A 16,667-nucleotide genomic window follows, 5' to 3' on the forward strand; every position below is an offset into this window, starting at 1 on the left:
GCGTCGTCCCAGGTCAGCTGCGCGGCTCCCACGAGCGGCTCTGCCGCCGACGAGCCGGGCGGAGCCTGCAGCCCCTCCTGGCAACCGGGACCCGCGCTGCTCTAAGCGTCCGGATCCGAGTCGTGTTCGCACAAAGCTCGCTTCCAGCGCAAGGCCCTCCGGTGCGCGGCCCGGGAGTCCCCGTCGTCGCCGCTGCTTCTCGGATGACCGGGGGCAGCGGGACCCCACGCCCTCGGTGGCTGCAGAGCCGCTGCCGGGGACGCCGGGCCGCGCGCAGCACTTCGGGGCTGTCCGAGGCGGCGGCCGAGCTCCGCGCGCGCTGCAGTCCGCGAGCCGGTCGCGTCTGTCTCCGCGGGTCCAGGGACCGGTCTCCCGGGTCTTCTCAGGGCCGAGACCGCCGGGCTCGCCCACCTTCCCCCCGGCCGGGCCGGTCGCGCTGGTCTTTTCCAGGAACCGACTCTGGCTCCGCAGGACGCCCCGGCTTCCGCGGACGCCGGCTCTGGTCCGGTCTCCGTCCGCTGCGCGCGCCGCGCCTCGGGCCGGACTCGGCCGCCTCCCGCCCCGCCCCGCCCCGCCGCGCTCGCTTTCCCGGTCCCTTGTCGTCCGGCCGCGGCGCTGCGTGACGGCTCGGCTCCGCGGCGGGCCTCGGCGGGCGGCGGGGCGGCGGGGCGGGGACCCGCCCGCGGTGGAGGCCGCCGCCCCTGCGCCCCGCGGAGCCCCGCGCCGGACGCCCGCAGCAGCGGACGAGGAGAGCCGCCCCCGCGCCGCCTTCGGGGACTGCGGGCGGCCGCTCGCCCCGCGCCGGGACTCAGGAGCCCGGCGGCCCGCCGGTCCTCTGCTCACGCGCGGGCACCGGCCAGACGCCACCGGGACCGGCGCACGGAACCCCACGGTCCGACCGGCGAGCGGAGCGCGGCGCCGCCGCCCTCTGACCCGGGACTGCGCGGGGCATGCCGGGACCGCCGCTCCCCGAGGTGCGCGCGGCATGCCGGGACTCGCAGTCTTTCCACAACGGGCCCCAGCACGTGACCGGGCCGCAGACAGCAGTCCGCGTTGCATGCCGGGACCCATGCTTTAACGACCCCCGGCCCCGGCGCACCATGGGAGCTGTGGGACAGGAGGGCGCGCGGCATGCCGGGAGTCGCAGTGCATGCCGGGGTTTCTGGGCCGCGGCGCGCGCTGCACGCCGGGACCCGCGGCCCCACGCCGCCGGCGCTCCCGGGGCACATGGGGCGCGGCCACGCCGTTCCCACCGGGCCGGCCCCACACGCTCGCTTCCACGACGCCCCGGGCACCCGCGGCCGACACAGCGGCGGCCCCGCCCCGCGTGGGCGTGTGTTGACGCGCGGGCCCCGCGGCGGACGCACGCGGCGTCCCGCGACGTCAGACGCCGTCCCGGAAGTTGGCGCGGGCCGGGCGGCGGGTGGAAGCCGGTGCTGGAGCGCGAAGTGCAGCGCCGTCGCCTTCGCCGCCTGGGCCGGGGTCGCGGTCCCGCCCCCACCCGCGATGGGCGCCGGGCCCTGAGCGCCCCCCCGCCCTGCCCCAGCGACCCGGGCCGGCCGCGATGGAGGCGCCGCCCGCGGGCCGCGTTCCCGCCGAGGGCGCCCCGCCGCCGGCCGTGGCCGAGGTGCGCTGCCCGGGCCCCGGGCCGCTGCGGCTGCTCGAGTGGAAGGTGGCGGCGGGCGCGGCCGTGCGCATCGGCTCCGTGCTGGCAGTGTGTGAGGCCGCCGCCTCCGCGCAGCCCGCCGGTCCCGCCCCCGCCCGCGCCGGGTCCGGGGGCTGCGTGCGCGCCGAGCGCAGGCTGAGGTCGGAGCGCGCCGGCGTGGTGCGGGAGCTGTGCGCGCAGCCGGGCCAGGTGGTGGCCCCCGGGTGAGTGGGGCCCGGGGAGTGCGGTCCGGAGGGGCCCGGGGCCGGGCACGGGGCAGGCAGGGTCCTGGGGCTGCAGCTAAAGGGCCGGCCCTCGGCCACCACGGGGGACGGGCCGGACCGCGGCGTTGACTCCGGCAGCTGTCGGCCGCCCGGGGGCAGCCCTCGGAGAGGGGCTGGGCCTCCTTCGCCAGTGCCGCCTCCGCCAGGCTGCCGGCGGGGCGGCCGCGCGCGCTCCCCCCGGTTGTGGCGGCGTGAGCGGCTGGGGGCGGGGTCCCCCGCTCCGGCTGCCCGGGAAGCTCGGAAGCGCGCTGTGAAGGCGGCTGCGGTGGTGCGTCGCAGCTCGGCGCGGAGAGCCCGGGGGGCGCGGGAGTCGCCCGCTCTCCTGGGACCGGCTGGCGGCGCAGACCCCCGTTTCCACCTCCTTAGGCGGGCGCAGCGGCCGTCCGCGCCTTGTGGTCCGTGCGCAGGTCCTGGGCCCCGCCTCGCGTCGAGGTGTGCGCAGCGGGTGTATCGTGGCCGTGACTCATGTGGTTGTTGACGCTGTCAGGAGCCGGAGCCCGGCGGGCAGTCTGCTTCCTGCTGTGGGGACTGCTGCCGGCTTCCCTCTGCCAGGGCCACTGCTCACCGGCCGGTGCTTGTGCCCTTTTCTCTGGTCCCTGGCCCTCTCTCTGGCGGCAGCTGTTGAGCATCTGCTCCTGCCACTCCCCACCAAACAGCCCTTCCCCAGCGGGTTGGAGAAGGCTGGCCTGCATCCCAACCCCACCAGCCTTGTCCTGGGTCCACTTCTCCCGCTCACTGGACACTGCACCCCGGTCCTTGGCCTTGGGGTAAGGGCCCACGCCTGCCCAGTGAATGCAGGCAGGGTGGGATGGGAGCTGCCTCCGGGCTGCACCCTCCACTGGGCAGTCCGGCTGGCTCCTTTGGAACGGAGAGGCTCGCTGGGCCTTGCAGCCGGCACGTTGTGGCATGTGGCCGTCCTTACTTTGAGGTCGGAGCCGACCTGACCATCACGGGGCTTGTAAACCCGCGAGCGCGTCGTTGTGGAGAGGAAACCCGGTGCTGGCGTGTCAGGGTGCAGAAGATTCCTAAGGGGTTCTTCTTGGTGTCCTTTTTCCTTCCAGTTATCCAGGAAAGGCCAGTACAGGTCAGGGCCTGGTCGCAGCCAGCTGCTGAGAAACTGCACGTGCGACGCCCTGATCACACCGGCCAGACTAGCAAAGCGAGTGACCCCATACAGCAGTCTGACCAGTCACGCAGGCCGCTGACCGGATGATGAGCGCTGAGAAGTGCGTTCCTTTCGTGTTCTTGGTGTTTGAGATTCGGGGTCGCTCGCTGCTGTGGCTCATGGCGAGGTTCTCCAGCGTCTGATGCTAGCACTCCTCCCGGGTGCAGGGCTGAGTGCGTGCCGCTGAAGCCCGGCACAGCCAGGCCCGGCCGGTCCAGGTGCTGGAGCTGTCCTTGCCGCCTTCGTCACCGTGGGCCTCCGCGGGATTTCTCCCACCGCATCAGTGGCTGTTGTTGTAGGAACTGCTTCTGGGGGTAGTTAAACGGATCGCCGGGCGATCGTTGTGACCCGTGCTAGGCTGGTATGTTCTGTACCTGCTCTCAGCCGGAGGTAGGAACTGTGTCCCTGCTTCTCTGATAGGAAGGGAAGGAAGGAGGGAGGGCACTGGGGTCCCCAGGGGTCTTGACGTGCCCCACACCTCACCTTGCTGAGGCTTCCGGTCGGCGTCCTACTCCAGGCTGCTCTGTCCGTAGACCGTGTTGCATCCAGAGTCCCAGTGTGGAGAGATGGATGCCATGAGAGTACTTACCTGTCTTCATAAGTTCTACGTGACTAGAAGTATATTTTGACTTGAAAATATTCTGACAGGGCACGATGTGTCAGAAACTTAATGATGTCTTCCTTCCCACCTGTCTGCTTTTATGTCCGTTGTCCTGCACTGGGAGGCAGCAACGTCCTTCTTTTGGACCTCACCGCCTCCCGGTGAATGACCACAGATGTAAAAGCATTACATGAGAAAATCTGGGGACCCGTCCGGTGGTGGGTAAGGCCCCGAGTGGTGGGGGGGGTTGTTGTCTCTAGTTGATGTCTGCCAGTTCCTTCCGTGCCGTAGTCTGTCCACCGAAGACCGCCTGCGTCAGCCAGGGTCTGGGGTGAGTGCCGCTGACTGACCGAGCACTAGGGCTCATGCTTGCTTCATAAGCGTTAGAAGGAAAGATCTCAGAGGAACTCATAAAGGAAACTCAGAGAACAGCCTGAGCTGCTAAGTTAGGTTGCGTGGGGTTTAAAATTCCGAGAGCATTTGAGTGGTGCCCTGCGGTTCTCCCCTGCAGAGGTCTTGCCGGGGAAGTAAGGAGACGACTTCTCCATCCTGATACGGATCGTCTTGACGAATCAGAACGTTCTCTTACTCAGATGATTTCCTCCTTCTCTGTTGACGTCTGCACTGTTTAAAACATGACTCCACGGACACGTCGGTGGCTCAGTCGGTTCAGCATCTGTCTTGGGCTCAGGTCGTGATCCCAGGATCGTGGGATCGAGTCCCGCATCAGGCTCCCTGCTCAGTGAGGAGCCTGCTGCTCCCTGCTTGCGCGTGCACACGCACACTCTCTTTTTCTCTCTGACAAATAAGTAAGTAAAATCTTTAAGAAAATATGTTAAATAAAAGATTATTCCATTGAAAAGATATTTATGTCTAAAGTTGGGAAAATTGTCACTTCATTTACTTGAACCCACTTCAGATGAGTTTGTTTTGTTTTTTTCCAGTTTTCACTTAGCCAGAAAGCCATTTGCGTTTTTATGTACTTAATTTTATATTCATGCGTGATTTGTTTTTATTGTAGTTTTAAAAAATTTGTAAGCGTCTTGTCTAATCCTTTAAATAAAGACCTTTGGCCCAAATGGGTTTTGAAGCTTGGTGTGCCTAGAAACTGATGGGTAGGTTTTAATAGGTTGGAACATGCATTACCATATTTCCATTTTCATGTTAATTTCAAAGTATATTATATGAAATTAAAAAGCTACAGAGGAATAGGCAAGTCTTTAATTTCATATGTTTTTTTGAATTACATAGTAAACCCAAAAGTTACTATAAAGGAAGTAATTTATCAGTTATCTCAGAAAAAGTGCTTTTTTTTATTTAGGGGAGTGAGAACCTAAACAAAGTAGAACAAGTCAATTTCAAAGTATTTGCGTAATATCTTGAAAGATAAATATAATTTCTAAAGACTGTAACTAGATCTTAAGTATTTCTTATTTAGCACTTTATGTTGATAAAATTCCTTAGAACTTCAAGAACTTGAGCTAAATGTTGACCTGTTTAGTCGTCGTATTTTGAAACTTTAGAAGACGGTCATGGCTTTACGGTTGTGCTCTGGATTGTGGGTGGCGCTGCTTTCCTCCCGTCCAGCTGGCCTCTCGTGCCGGCTGGGAGTCGGCGGGATGATGGAGGTCGGGAGTTGAGTCTGCCTTACCTGTTAGCTGATCCTCTGCGCGCCCTGTGGTGCTTTTCATCGGGATGGGTGGCTATTGCTTATTAAAGCTGGAAGCCTTTTTGTTTTGTGTTTTTTCTTTTTAATTTGGCAGAGTATGAGAGGGAGAGCACGACGTTGGGGGGAGCAGCAGACTCCCCGTTGAGCAGGGAGCCTGACATGAGGCTCAATCCCAGGACCCTGGGATTATGACCCAAGCTGGAGTCAGATGCTTAGCTGACTGAGCCACCCAGGCACCCCGAAGCGGAAGCATCAGCCGTCACCGCTGTTCTGCGCCCTTTTGTGCTCTGCGCCCTGTCGCTGGCCCCTCGCCCGTCCCTGCAGCATTCACAAAGCAAGTCTGCCTTTTTGCTGCTTTGCGGACATAATCCAGACCTAGGGAAGCGCTGCAAGAGGAGCACCAGGAATCCTCAGGGACACATCACACAGGTTTTCCGGAGGTCATCATGCTGCCCTCTCTGCTTTACCCTTCTTCGCCCTCACATGGGGTATTTTCTTTCCTGAGGGTTAGGAGTGAGTTGCAGATGTGATGCACTTTATCCCTAATGTTTGATTTCCTAAAAAAAGTTCTCTTCCCTACCTGTGGTACAATGATCAGAATCAGAAATATCGTCCATGCAGGGCTGTTTTCTTCTCACTAGAGCTCCCTGATGGACCAGCATTGTCCTTGCTAGCAAAAGAAACCCCAGATACGCCTTAGGCTCAGCTGTCAGAGCTCCTGGGTCTCTAAGCTTCGTGGTTCCTCAGTCCCTTCCCTTCTCATCCCCTTATCAGCTGGTGGTTTTGCGGACTGGCTGTCGGTTCCCATGTGTGCATTTGGGCAGGACTTGCTGGCGCGCCTGTGTGTGTCCTGAGCAGACCCAACAGGCAGCAGGTGTCCTCCGCGTGGCCCATTGTGGTTTGTTACGGTGGTGGCTCTAGTGAAAATGGACTGATTTTCCTGTTGTAATTGCTAAGTGTCTTGTGAGGGATACTCTCTTCCTCAGTAAATATCTTAAATTCTCTCATCAAATCGTCAGCCATTGTTTTTGGTGTCTTGATGACTCTTGTCTGAATGTCCTGTTTTGGGGAGTTTTATTTATTTATTAATTTATTTACTTTCCTCAGGATTGTCTAGTCGTGACATTCTTAAGTCTGTTGTTTCTTCTCCGTTTCTGGATTGGCCGTCTACTGTAGGAACAACTGGTCTACAGTGTGGACTCTTGGGTTCTTACTGTCCACCACTGTTAGTGTCCTGATGCTCCCCTCATTGCAGGTTTGGCAGCGGGAGCCCCTCGAGCTGACCGCTGTGATGAGGCCCTGTTGGTCTGAGAGCATGGCCACGTTTTCCGACACAAGTGGTATTGAGGCCCCTGGTCCCCAACTCTGGCATCACCCATTGCTCCAAGAAGTCCTGCTTCCTTTTAATGGAGGGTGACATTTAGGAAGCAGGATCTGGGCGCACAGAATGCGTTGTCCGCATGCACTCACACGGCGTGTAGCGCTCGGAGGAGGTCCTTGAGCTCTCCTGACCTGCGGGGAGAAGGGACGGGTCAGACCCAACCTTTACAGTGACAGCTTCTACGAGCACGAGTTCAGGGCGTGTGTCCTCCCTCTGCTGTTCTGCAGTGCCTGCGCCCTGGCCGGCCCGTCAGGCGGGCAGGAAAGCCTGTGAGTACAAAAGATTCCAGGGAGTTCGGTGTTTGTACTTGGGGGAAAATAACTTCTTCAGAAATTGCATTTCATGGTTTTCCTATAGATTTTTTTCAAGGACAAACGAGGAAAGTTGGTGACTGACTTGACATTGTGGGGCTGGTCTCCTTGGCTGAAGTGTTTTCTCAAGAGGTCACAGTGTGCCACTCCCCTTAGGGTGCGGTGCTGGGGGCTGTTTGTTGGTTTGAGGGCGGGAACACTAGGATCGCTCCCTGCCTCTCGTCCCTTTCTGCATCAGTATCTGCAAGGATGAGATAGTCTCGTACTGTAAAAGGACATTACTGTTACTTGTTTACAAATACTCTTTTCCTCTGTCTTGGTCATTCCTGCAGTTGATTTCCAGAATGCTTTTGGCCCATGCAGAGATGCAGAGGCCGTGTTCCACTGGCTGATGTCGGACGCTCCGAGCCTGCGAGACGATCTGAATGATTTTTTAACTCAGACAAAGAAGGAAGTCTCTTTACCCTCCTTTTCATTGAGACTGGAGGTTTTGAGCTGCTGTCCTTGGGTCATGTGTGCGTCTCCTTGCGGCAGGGTGGGACAGACAGCTCACTCGGAGTCTTTGGGGGTCGTCCCCAGCTGCCGGGCGCTGGGCGTCCTGACTGCCAGCCTCTCCTGCTCTCCTCTCGGGGCTGCGGAAGTTCCTGAAACCGCACGGGCCGGGCCGGTTCAGCAGCCGCTCACAGTGTCTTCACTTTCTCTTTGGCCAGCGTTTGTCAGAAACATCTCTGCAGGCCTCGGGCTCCTCCCCCGTGAGTGGAGACAGGTGTTGTGTTTTCAGACACTTTCCCCAGCCTGGCCAGTGGGGCCTTAGCGTCCCGCATGGTTAGGTTTAGGACGTGGCGGGTTCCTGGTGGGATGCTGCTTGGTTTGGGCCCACTTTGCTACGTTGTAGCACGCGGTGTCTGCTGACAGGTGCGCAGAGAAAACCTCACGACATTGGTGACCTGCGTACCACCACCTCTCCCACCGCCTTCCTGCGTGGACTCACTCTCGGGGGCTGAGCCCACCGCCTCGTTAGCTGAAATGTGACAGCACTGCCGGGGTGAATTCAGGTGGAGACCACGTGTTAGACTTAGCCGATCCTCTGTTAATACTCGACTGTGGACTCTGAACTCTTGATGGCCTTGGGTGACTCGCGGGTCAGGGAGAGTAGACATCGCGGTTTGAAGCAAAGGCAGCTGAGGAGGGATTACGTTGATCTCTGAGTGATCCGTGTATCTCTTACACGTGTCCCGGGACAGTGAGACCCGTCCTATCACCACAGAGGGAGTCCTTGTAGAAGCTTGGTGTGGCTCTCCTCTCCTGCGGTCCTCACTGTCAACGCTGAATCCTCCCTTCAGGCCTTAGGGTGATTGGATTTTCCCAGGTACCTTTTGCAGCAGGGGCCTCCCTGTGCCTGCCCCTGGCTGTTGTTGGCTGCCCTCCTCTCGGGGACGGAGGCTGCCGGTGCACAGAGCTCCGGGTGGTCCACCAGGACAGCCGTAGAAGCTGACACCTGTGTCAGTTACGTGCACTGGGGCTTGCAAGGGCACCCCTGCAGGGCACCCGGTCCCACGCTGGAGGAGCCAGGAGCTGCTGCCGCACTGTGACAGCCAGAGGTGCCTCCAGACCTGCTCTGGAGTACGACAGCCAGAACGCTCCGACCCAGCACTGAAGGTTATGTGACCTGTAGGTGGAACACGTTCCAGGGAAAGGTGCGTGTCCAGGCCGCATAGCCAGGGCCGTGCGGCGCGGTTAGCCTGCGTGCCCGCCCCCCCGTACCCTTTCATCCCCCTTGCCGCCTCCTTGCCTGCTGGCGCCTCGCTGCTCTGGCGAGGAGCCTGTGTCTGCTGGCCCTTGGTGTTGCAGCCTCTTGGAGGGGGTGCTGCGTGTCACCCAGTGCAGGGAGAGCTGAGAGGGCTTCCGGGAGGAGGTGCGGCTCTGAGCTTGGGTTCAGACAAAAGGATGAGGTCGAGGTGGATGGTGAGTAGCAGGCTGGTCCGAGCAGAGGGACCCCTATTATGTTGGGGGGACTGCAGCAGCACTGGGAGCCTGTTCCAGGCCAACCATGTGGGTCCCAGTGGCCATGGAGTGGCCCGGTGAGGTCCCAGGGGCTTGCAGGGTGACAAGGCAGGCTTTCATGACACTCATCCTGGATGGCCTTAGCCCGGGTCGCCCTGCATGGGTGACCCCAGAAGCCCCCTGGGGACTGGAAGGCGCTGGGCGAGCAGGACTGAGGTGTGTCCCCCGGGGTCCAGGGGTTGCCCCCATCCCCGTGCTCCTCCGGGCCTCGCCATGAGGCTCCACCACACGGCCCTTCAGAAAGGTCACTGGCTCCCCTTCCTCACTGAGTGCGGCGCGTTGGGCCCTCGGCGGTTGGTCAGCCAGCTAGGGCGTGCATTGTAACGGCAGAGCTCGGCGAGAACTGACACACGTGTGCCTTGGCGGCCACCCCAGTCACAGTGTAGGCATCTTGGTCCGCGTGGGGTTTCCACCCTGCCTGGTCTCTCCCGGGGGCGCTTACCTCTGACACCCCTTTCTTTCTCAAGACGTTTGCTCCCTGGCATGTGCTCCTCAGCCTTTGTGGGCAGTGCCCTGGTTTGGTGTTTAAAATTGACGTTCCTTTTTTCTGCCTGTGCCTTAATTGCTGGGGGTCCCCAAAGGCCTGCTGTCTGTATGCTGTGAGATGGTGACACCTTGGGCCGGGATATGCCGCTCATCAGACCCATGCGCCAGCCCTGGCCCCGGCCGCGCCAGCCGTGCATTCAGCTGGCCGGCGGCTGGTGGGGCCTGTGCTCCATGCGGACTTACCTATCCGTTCTGCACTTGGTCCCTGGCAGGTGCATTCAGGGACGTCCGGGAGGGTCCACACACTTCCTGTGCCTCTCGGTTCACACTTCTGCTGGCATCTCTGTCCTGCAGGTACATTGCAAGCCTGTCTGCTCCGCCCACCCCGGGCTCCCTTCCCAGCACCTGTGGGTTCCAGAGCTGTTGGTCCCCAAGCTGCCACTTTCAGCATGCTCTTAGCTGGGGGGTCTGAAGCCTGGTGCCCCTCACCGGTGTGGCTTGGCCTTGCCTCCCCGCCCCACCTGCTTCCTGTCATCTTGGAGCGGGGGGAGGGGGGGGTCATCCTAGAAGTGTCCTGCTGAAGGACAGTTAATGCTCTAGAATTAGTGGGGTTCCCCTTGAATCTTGGTGACCTGGGTAGGAAAGATTTCTGAAGGACACAGAACATCTGATAAGTTGAACTTGATCAAAATACAAAACCAAACCTTCAGGAAGCACCGTTGGGGAAATGAGAAAGCTGACTGCAGAGTGGAAACGTACCGCACAAGTGTTTTGTAGGAAAGAAACATTTGGCGAAATCCTTGTAGCCCAGGTTTTGATACTCCTGAAGAAAGTGCCCCGCAGGTCGTGTTTTGGGGTAGAAATGAGTGAAGCGAGTAAATGCAGACTGTCTCGTACGTACGCTTTGCATTTGTGTGCTGTAGGCACAGCGGAGAGGCAGCGTCTGCGAGCCTGGCCGCTGGGCCGTGCTGTGCCGGAGGTCAGAACCTTCCATCTCTGGTGCCTGCATGGCCTGCGTGGCCTTAACACGCTCTTACACAGTGGTGGGTCTGCAGGACCGTCATTGAAGTGCAGGCGACATCAGCATTTGTAAACCCTAAAGACTGACCCGGTTTACCGTTTCTTGTAACACCTACCCCCAGGGGCACCTGGGTGGTCAATGGGTTAAGCCTCTGCCTTCAGCTCAGGTCATGGTCTCAGGGTCCTGGGATCGAGTCCCGCATCGGGCTCTCTGCTCAGCGGGGAGCCTGCTTCCCCCTCTCTCTCTGCCTGCCTCTCTGCCTACTTGTGATCTCTGTCTGTCAAATAAACAAAATCTTGAAAACCAACCTACCCCCAGCATTCCAGGGGGCGAACAGCAGATTTTTGCCAGGTTCCAGAAGGCCTGACAAACCCTTCAGAAACCCACTAGCCAACAGATGGTGGACACCTTTGACTTTGGGGAAAGTGCAGTCAGTCCCCTTGCCGGCTCTGCTCCTGTCCTCTCAGACGGTTGCCTTCCTGGGCCTGTTGCTCCCCCTCCTGCACGCAGGCGGCCAGGATGGGCAGGGGCGCCGGATGGAGTCTCGGTTGCAGGTTGTTTGCGAAGTGGGCTGCTGTCTGGGAGGGCGTGTCTCGTGTCCGAGGGAGGGCTGATGTGGCGGTGCCCGCCATACGGGCCGTGATACGAGAGGCCTGGACCCCGGCAGCCGCTCGGAGCGGGGAGTGGGGGGTCAGAAAGGAGTGAAGAGGCTGTCGTGCGGGCTTCTGAGCGGGGATTGGGCTTGGTCGGGCGGAGTGCTGCAGAGCTAGCCCGGTGGAGAACAGCTGGACCGTGGGTCCTGAGCCAGGCTCGACGGCCCGCTCTGGCACCAGCGGCACGGGAGCTGGGGGCACAAGCTGGGAGAAGTGCAGGCTGCCCGGGGGGGTGCACAGCGGTCGGCGGGCACGGGGCCGTGTCGGGCTTTCTCCTGGAACGTAGATCCCCGGCGTCAAGCCAGCAGGAACCTGGAGCAAGAAGACATCTGTGAGCGGTGCCACGCGGATGGGAAGGTTTCTGGGCAGTGGTGCCGTCTGCTGCAGGGGCGGCTTGGTTGAACACCGGGGAGACAGGCAGAGTCTAGGCGGTGGCGTGAACGTTGGGTGAGCACCTCCCTGAAGGACGCCAGCACCTGCCGCCTGACTGGCACTGTGGTTTGGGGGCAAGCGTGCTGCTGGGCTGTGGACACACGGGGTGGCAAGCCCTGGGCCTAGTCATCCAGGCACTTAGTGTGTGGTCCTAGAAGAGGGGGGTTGCCGGCCCTGGGCACCTCTGTGAGCCCATGGAAGTCCTTTGTGGTCCAGAAGCTCTGGGGCAGTGTGGGGGAGGCAGGAGAAGTGTGGGGCACTCACTGGGGGGCTCCGACCTCATGGTGTCTGTCTGGTTTGTGGCCTTGGCGAGGAAGCACCCAGAAAGGCCCCCCTTGGTAGACGCCGGCCTGCCAGGTGCCTGGGTGCCCCAGGTCTGGCGAGGAGGCTCCGTGGGATCAGCAGGCTCCCGTGGCGCCGAGTTACTGGCCCCCAGAGCTCCGGCTCGGCGCTGGTGCTCTGACCACCCAGCCTGGCGGTTTGTGCCGCTCGCGTATGAAGGACGTGGCCACTTCCGTATTGGTAAAAGCCGGAAATACGGTAGTCGTTCCAGAAAAATGGCAGTGACCCGTAGCTTCTCTGTAGACTGGGAATGATAACGGGAGACGACGTCCATTCTTGCCGGTAGCGTGGCGCGTGCTGCGTGGCATAGGAGCGTTCGCGCCTGCGTGTCGTTGCCAGAAGCGCGAGACGCTGCGCCTGCACGCGCCCGAGGTCGTCCATTCTCCCGAGTCCCCTCTCCGGACAGCGCCCCCAGTGCTGCCCGCTTGGCCTCCGCCGCTGTGTTGTTCGCGCGCGAAGCCCCTCACGTCACAGCTGGGGAGGTGGAGCCCAGCGTGGGGGGCGCGACCTGCCCAGAGCTAGGTGGAGGTCACTGGGAGAACGGGTGGAGGTCACTGGGAGAACGGGTGCCAGACCTCGGGCTCTGCGGGCGCGCGGCGCCCCTTCCTCACCGGGGCCGTTCTCCTCTGTCTCCAGGTCGGTTCTGGTGCGGCTGGAAGGATGTAGCCACCCGGTTGTCATGAAAGGCTTGTGTGCCGAGTGCGGCCAAGACCTGACCCAGTAAGTTGGGGCAGCGGGCGGTGGGGGCGGGACCTCGGGGCATGAGCCGCGGTGACACTGAGCTTCCGAGGGGCGGCCCCCGCTGGCGGCAGATGGCGGGCGCCTCCTTACGAGTCAGTCCATCTCCCCGGGAGGCGTCCTTTCTGGTTTTAGTTCCGGAAGCCCGGCGTGGCGGGTGCGCTTTCCCCGAGCAGCCAGGCCCGCTGCGTGTCCGCGGTCGGCCTGCACCTCACAGCCCGGGCCCCCCCGCCTCGCTACTGGGCCCCTCACCTACGGCGCAGAGCAGCACGGCCCGTCCCGTGTTGTCACGTTTCCCTGCGGCCATCACCCTTCGTTTCCGGGGACCTTGGCGAGCGCTTGGGGAGAACTCCCGTCTGCTCTCAGCCCGCAGCAACACTGGGCCAGCAGGACGAAACCCTGCCCCCGGCCAGCCCCGGCCCCTGCGTGGGGATGGGCTCCGGAGGTTCAACTCGGGTGCCTTCTCGTGTCTGCAGGCTGCAGGGCAAGAACGGGGAGCGGCAGGCGCCTCTGTCCACGGCCACGGTGTCGATGGTGCACAGCGTCCCCGAGCTCATGGTGAGCTCCGAGGTAAGGCCTGCTTCTGGCGGAGGCGAAGCCCGAGAACGTTTCCTAAGCACAGTGGGGCGCCTCGGGGGGCCTCTCACCCTGTGCAGAGAGCGGCGCGGGGAGGCACCAGGCCTGTCGTTGGGATGGCGGGGAGACGGGCGGCTGGCTGGGGGGCGCCTACCGTAGCCTGCGGTACGGAAGGCCGCGTGCGATTCTTTCCCAAAGGGATCTGCCGCCCCTGAGTCAGCGCTCCCTGGGGTGCTGTGGCTCCTGCGGTCCCCTGGCCAGAGCTGGAGGCTGAGAGGGGCTGAGGGGAAGGTGTGCGCCCTGCCATGTGCAGAGCAGCAGGGCCGGTCACAGGCAGGAGCCGACGACCGCCTGTGAGAGGAAAGGTGTCGGGTCCAAGCTGCACCTGCCACCGATAGGGCCGGGGAATGGGGGCGGGGGGACACGTGCCGCACGGTCCTCACGGGCAAGCATGCGGGGCAGCGTCCGGGAGCCCGTGGGTGGGTGTGCTCGTGACCAGCTTGGCTTCGCACATGTTTCAAGGGCCTCACAGGCAGCGCGGGTCGAGGAGTCCTGACCGTGTGCTCTCATGGGCCAGGGATGCGGTGCAGGGGTGGGGAGGGGGGCCAGGATGGAGCCTTCCACAAGTGCTGGGGAACCGGGCCCTTCCCGTGAGACGGTTTCAGAGTCGGTGACGCGATTGTCGGATCTGTACTTTGGAATGGTGCGTACCAGCTCTGTTTCTTCGTGGGAAAGACAGGACTTTGACTTCGTGAATTACTGAGCTTTAAACAGATGTGCGTACGGAAGAGCGTGTGAGTGCGTGAGAGCGCCGGAGCCCGAGACAGACCGAGAAGTTGGGGCACGAAAGGAGAAGAAAGGGTCCCGCATTGTTGCTGCCGGACGGGCTCTGGCCGGCCCGTGTCCGTGGCCCCTCTCAGCGGCAGACGCAGCCTTCCCCTGGCTGACGGGAGCGGACCAGGAGCTCGTCTGTGGCATCGGGAACCGAACTGAGGAGGAGACGTGACGTGCACCCCGAAACACGGCTTGCTGGCTGGGGCCCCTCCCCAGTCGAGAGTCCCGACTGGCCCCATAGGCCACGGTGGGCCGCACCATCTCCAGGAGTCTGCTGAGGCCAAGCAGTGTCCGCAGCGGGGCAGGAGGCCGAGACGGCGCTGCCGCAGCCCCCCGCCCACCTGGTGCCCCGCGGTTGGCCGCTGTCCGCTCGCTGCTGGCCGCCTCCCTCCAGCCCGCAGCGTGTCGGGCTCAGCCAGGCCTCGCCGACTGCTCACGGTCGGCCGCTTTCTCGTTGGTTAACACGCTAAGTTACGGGATCACGGTCGGAAATTCTCGTGTCGCGGAGGTGGCTCAGGAGTCGGGGGCAGGCCGTGTGGCCCTGGGGGCCGTGTTAGCATGCAGTGGGGCTGCTGGCGCGAGGGGCGGGGAGCGGCGAAGCCACTGCTCTGCTCCCTCTTGTGCTCCTGACAGCGTCGGACTGGGTTCTGGGTCCAGTACGCACTTTGTGATCTGCCTTTCCGTTCCGCCTTCAGCAAGCCGCGAAGCTGGCAAAGGAGGACCAGGAGCGGCTGCACCGGAACAGGAAGCTGGTGCTCATGGTGGACCTGGACCAGACGCTGATCCACACGACGGAGCAGCACTGCCAGCAGATGTCCAACAAGGTGGGTGCCTCGGGCCGGGGCCAGGCCTGGCCGCGGGGCTCGCGTCCCTGAGCGGGTCCCGCCGGGCAGCGCCGGCACACACTCCCGCCTCCCACGTCACTCAGCCCTGTGTTGCCAGGTCCACGCGTGGCGGGGTTCGTGGGGAGGGCCGAGGGTTTGGAACCTGGAAGACCCGAGGCCCCGGGGCAGGTGGGCAGCAGAGGAGGGACAGTCTCGGTGGGGACAGTGAGGTGGTGGTGGGCCTCCAGGGAGAGCCGAAATAGCAGGGACGGGGCACGGGCGTGTCCTGGGTCTGTACTCGGGAGGCTGGAGATAAAGCCTGCAGTGCCCCAAGGAAGCTCATTTCTCAGCGAGAGAAAGGGTTAGGGAAGGTCCACATTCCACTCGTCCCACGTTCCACTTTTTTCTTGGTTTGGACACTAAGAAGTTGACTTTCTCCTGGCCCCTTCGGAGGCGTTTGATAACGTCTGTTAAGATGGCTCTCCGAGGCCCCGGACCAGCTTACTCCGTCCTTGACGAAGGAGGCCTCACCCACAGGAAACGGTCGTTTTCTGGAATCCTTTGCTGTCGGGCAGTCGCAACGTCAGGTCGTCAGCCCCTATGGTGGAGCTCCGCGGGAAGGCCTCTGACAGGAGTGGCGAGGCCAGGCCGGCAACGGGGCTAGAGGGATGGGAGAGGTTTGGTCACAGCATTCGGTGACAGCTGCGTGTCATCCGGGAGTCCTTGCAAACTCGGCCCCAAAGCAGTTTGGCTTCGTGGCATGCGCGGTGATGCCGGTGTCTGTGGGCCGTCCCCACGGGTTCCGCACGCGACGGGGTCCTTCTGCTGCCACACGGTAGGCTGCTGCTGCTGGCGGTGAGCAGGAACGCTCTCCGCTCAGGCCCGGTCCCCTCTCCCGAGGCAGCCTGTGCTGTTCGGCTGCCTTCGCCGCGTCTGTGTACGGCGCGGTCCGGGTCTGTTGATACGAGTGTGTGACAAGAGGGGTTCGGAAGTCCTTTGGGGTTTGTCGTTCGTGACAACTCGTCTGCTTCGTGAGTGTCGCAGAGAGCTGGAGGACCTCGCACAGAGAGAGAGAGAAAGGGCTGCCGCGCGGACGTGCCGGCGTGTCTGCGGGCCTGCCGGCCGGGGGTTCACTGCGCCTTTGAAGTTGGCACTTCTCACGCACTCTGCAGAACTCGCCGTGGCACGCCTGTTGCTCAGCTTGTGTGGTCTACGCGCTGCAGGCGTCCTCCCACCCACGCAGACAGGCCAAGGCTGCAGCTGGCCCTGGGGGTTCCGTCCTTGCCTCTGCCCCTGCCCTGCCCTCCAGTGCTGCCCCGGCCCGCGGCAGCCCAAAGGCGTGTCCAGTTCTGAGCTTTGGAGATCCCAGCTTGTGTTCTCAAGGACGTTTCCGCTGCGCCTGTGCCGCAGGGGACCGTGGCTCTGATCCCCCGCGTACAGTGTTCGGAGAACTGCCGCGTCCTGGGCGGGCTGACTGGTTCGCAGCTGGCGGAAGCCACTTCGCATCTGGGTCGCTTGCTGTTGTGTTCAGTTCAGCGTATTTTCACTGAGAAAATTCACGATAGGCAGGATGAAAAGGGTCAAAGTGTAGCTTCCTTAGGAGAGTGAACTTACTGGTGTATTAATCACATGTAGGCAGGT

The 16,667-nt window shown here is 62.1% G+C and overlaps 1 protein-coding gene across 4 annotated transcripts in view; it reads left to right on the forward strand.

Annotated features, from left to right (window-relative positions):
• The first annotated feature begins 1,370 nt into the window (after positions 1-1,370).
• The window catches only part of CTDP1 (CTD phosphatase subunit 1), a 52,328-nt gene continuing 37,031 nt past the window's right edge, over positions 1,371-16,667 (forward strand). Inside the window, exons 1-4 of one of the 4 annotated variants that reach the window (XM_046024489.1) lie at positions 1,371-1,869; positions 12,691-12,774; positions 13,269-13,362; positions 14,898-15,026. In XM_046024489.1, coding sequence (XP_045880445.1) covers positions 1,565-1,869; positions 12,691-12,774; positions 13,269-13,362; positions 14,898-15,026 — 612 coding nt within the window. In that variant the 5' untranslated portion in view covers positions 1,371-1,564. Of the gene's footprint in view, positions 1,870-5,522; positions 5,805-12,690; positions 12,775-13,268; positions 13,363-14,897; positions 15,027-16,667 lie in introns of those variants that run through there. The other 3 variants (XM_046024488.1, XM_046024487.1, XM_046024490.1) reach the window with 3 other exon arrangements.

The sequence above is a fragment of the Meles meles genome, chromosome 12, assembly GCF_922984935.1.
Source record: "Meles meles chromosome 12, mMelMel3.1 paternal haplotype, whole genome shotgun sequence".
Taxonomy (NCBI): domain Eukaryota; kingdom Metazoa; phylum Chordata; class Mammalia; order Carnivora; family Mustelidae; genus Meles; species Meles meles.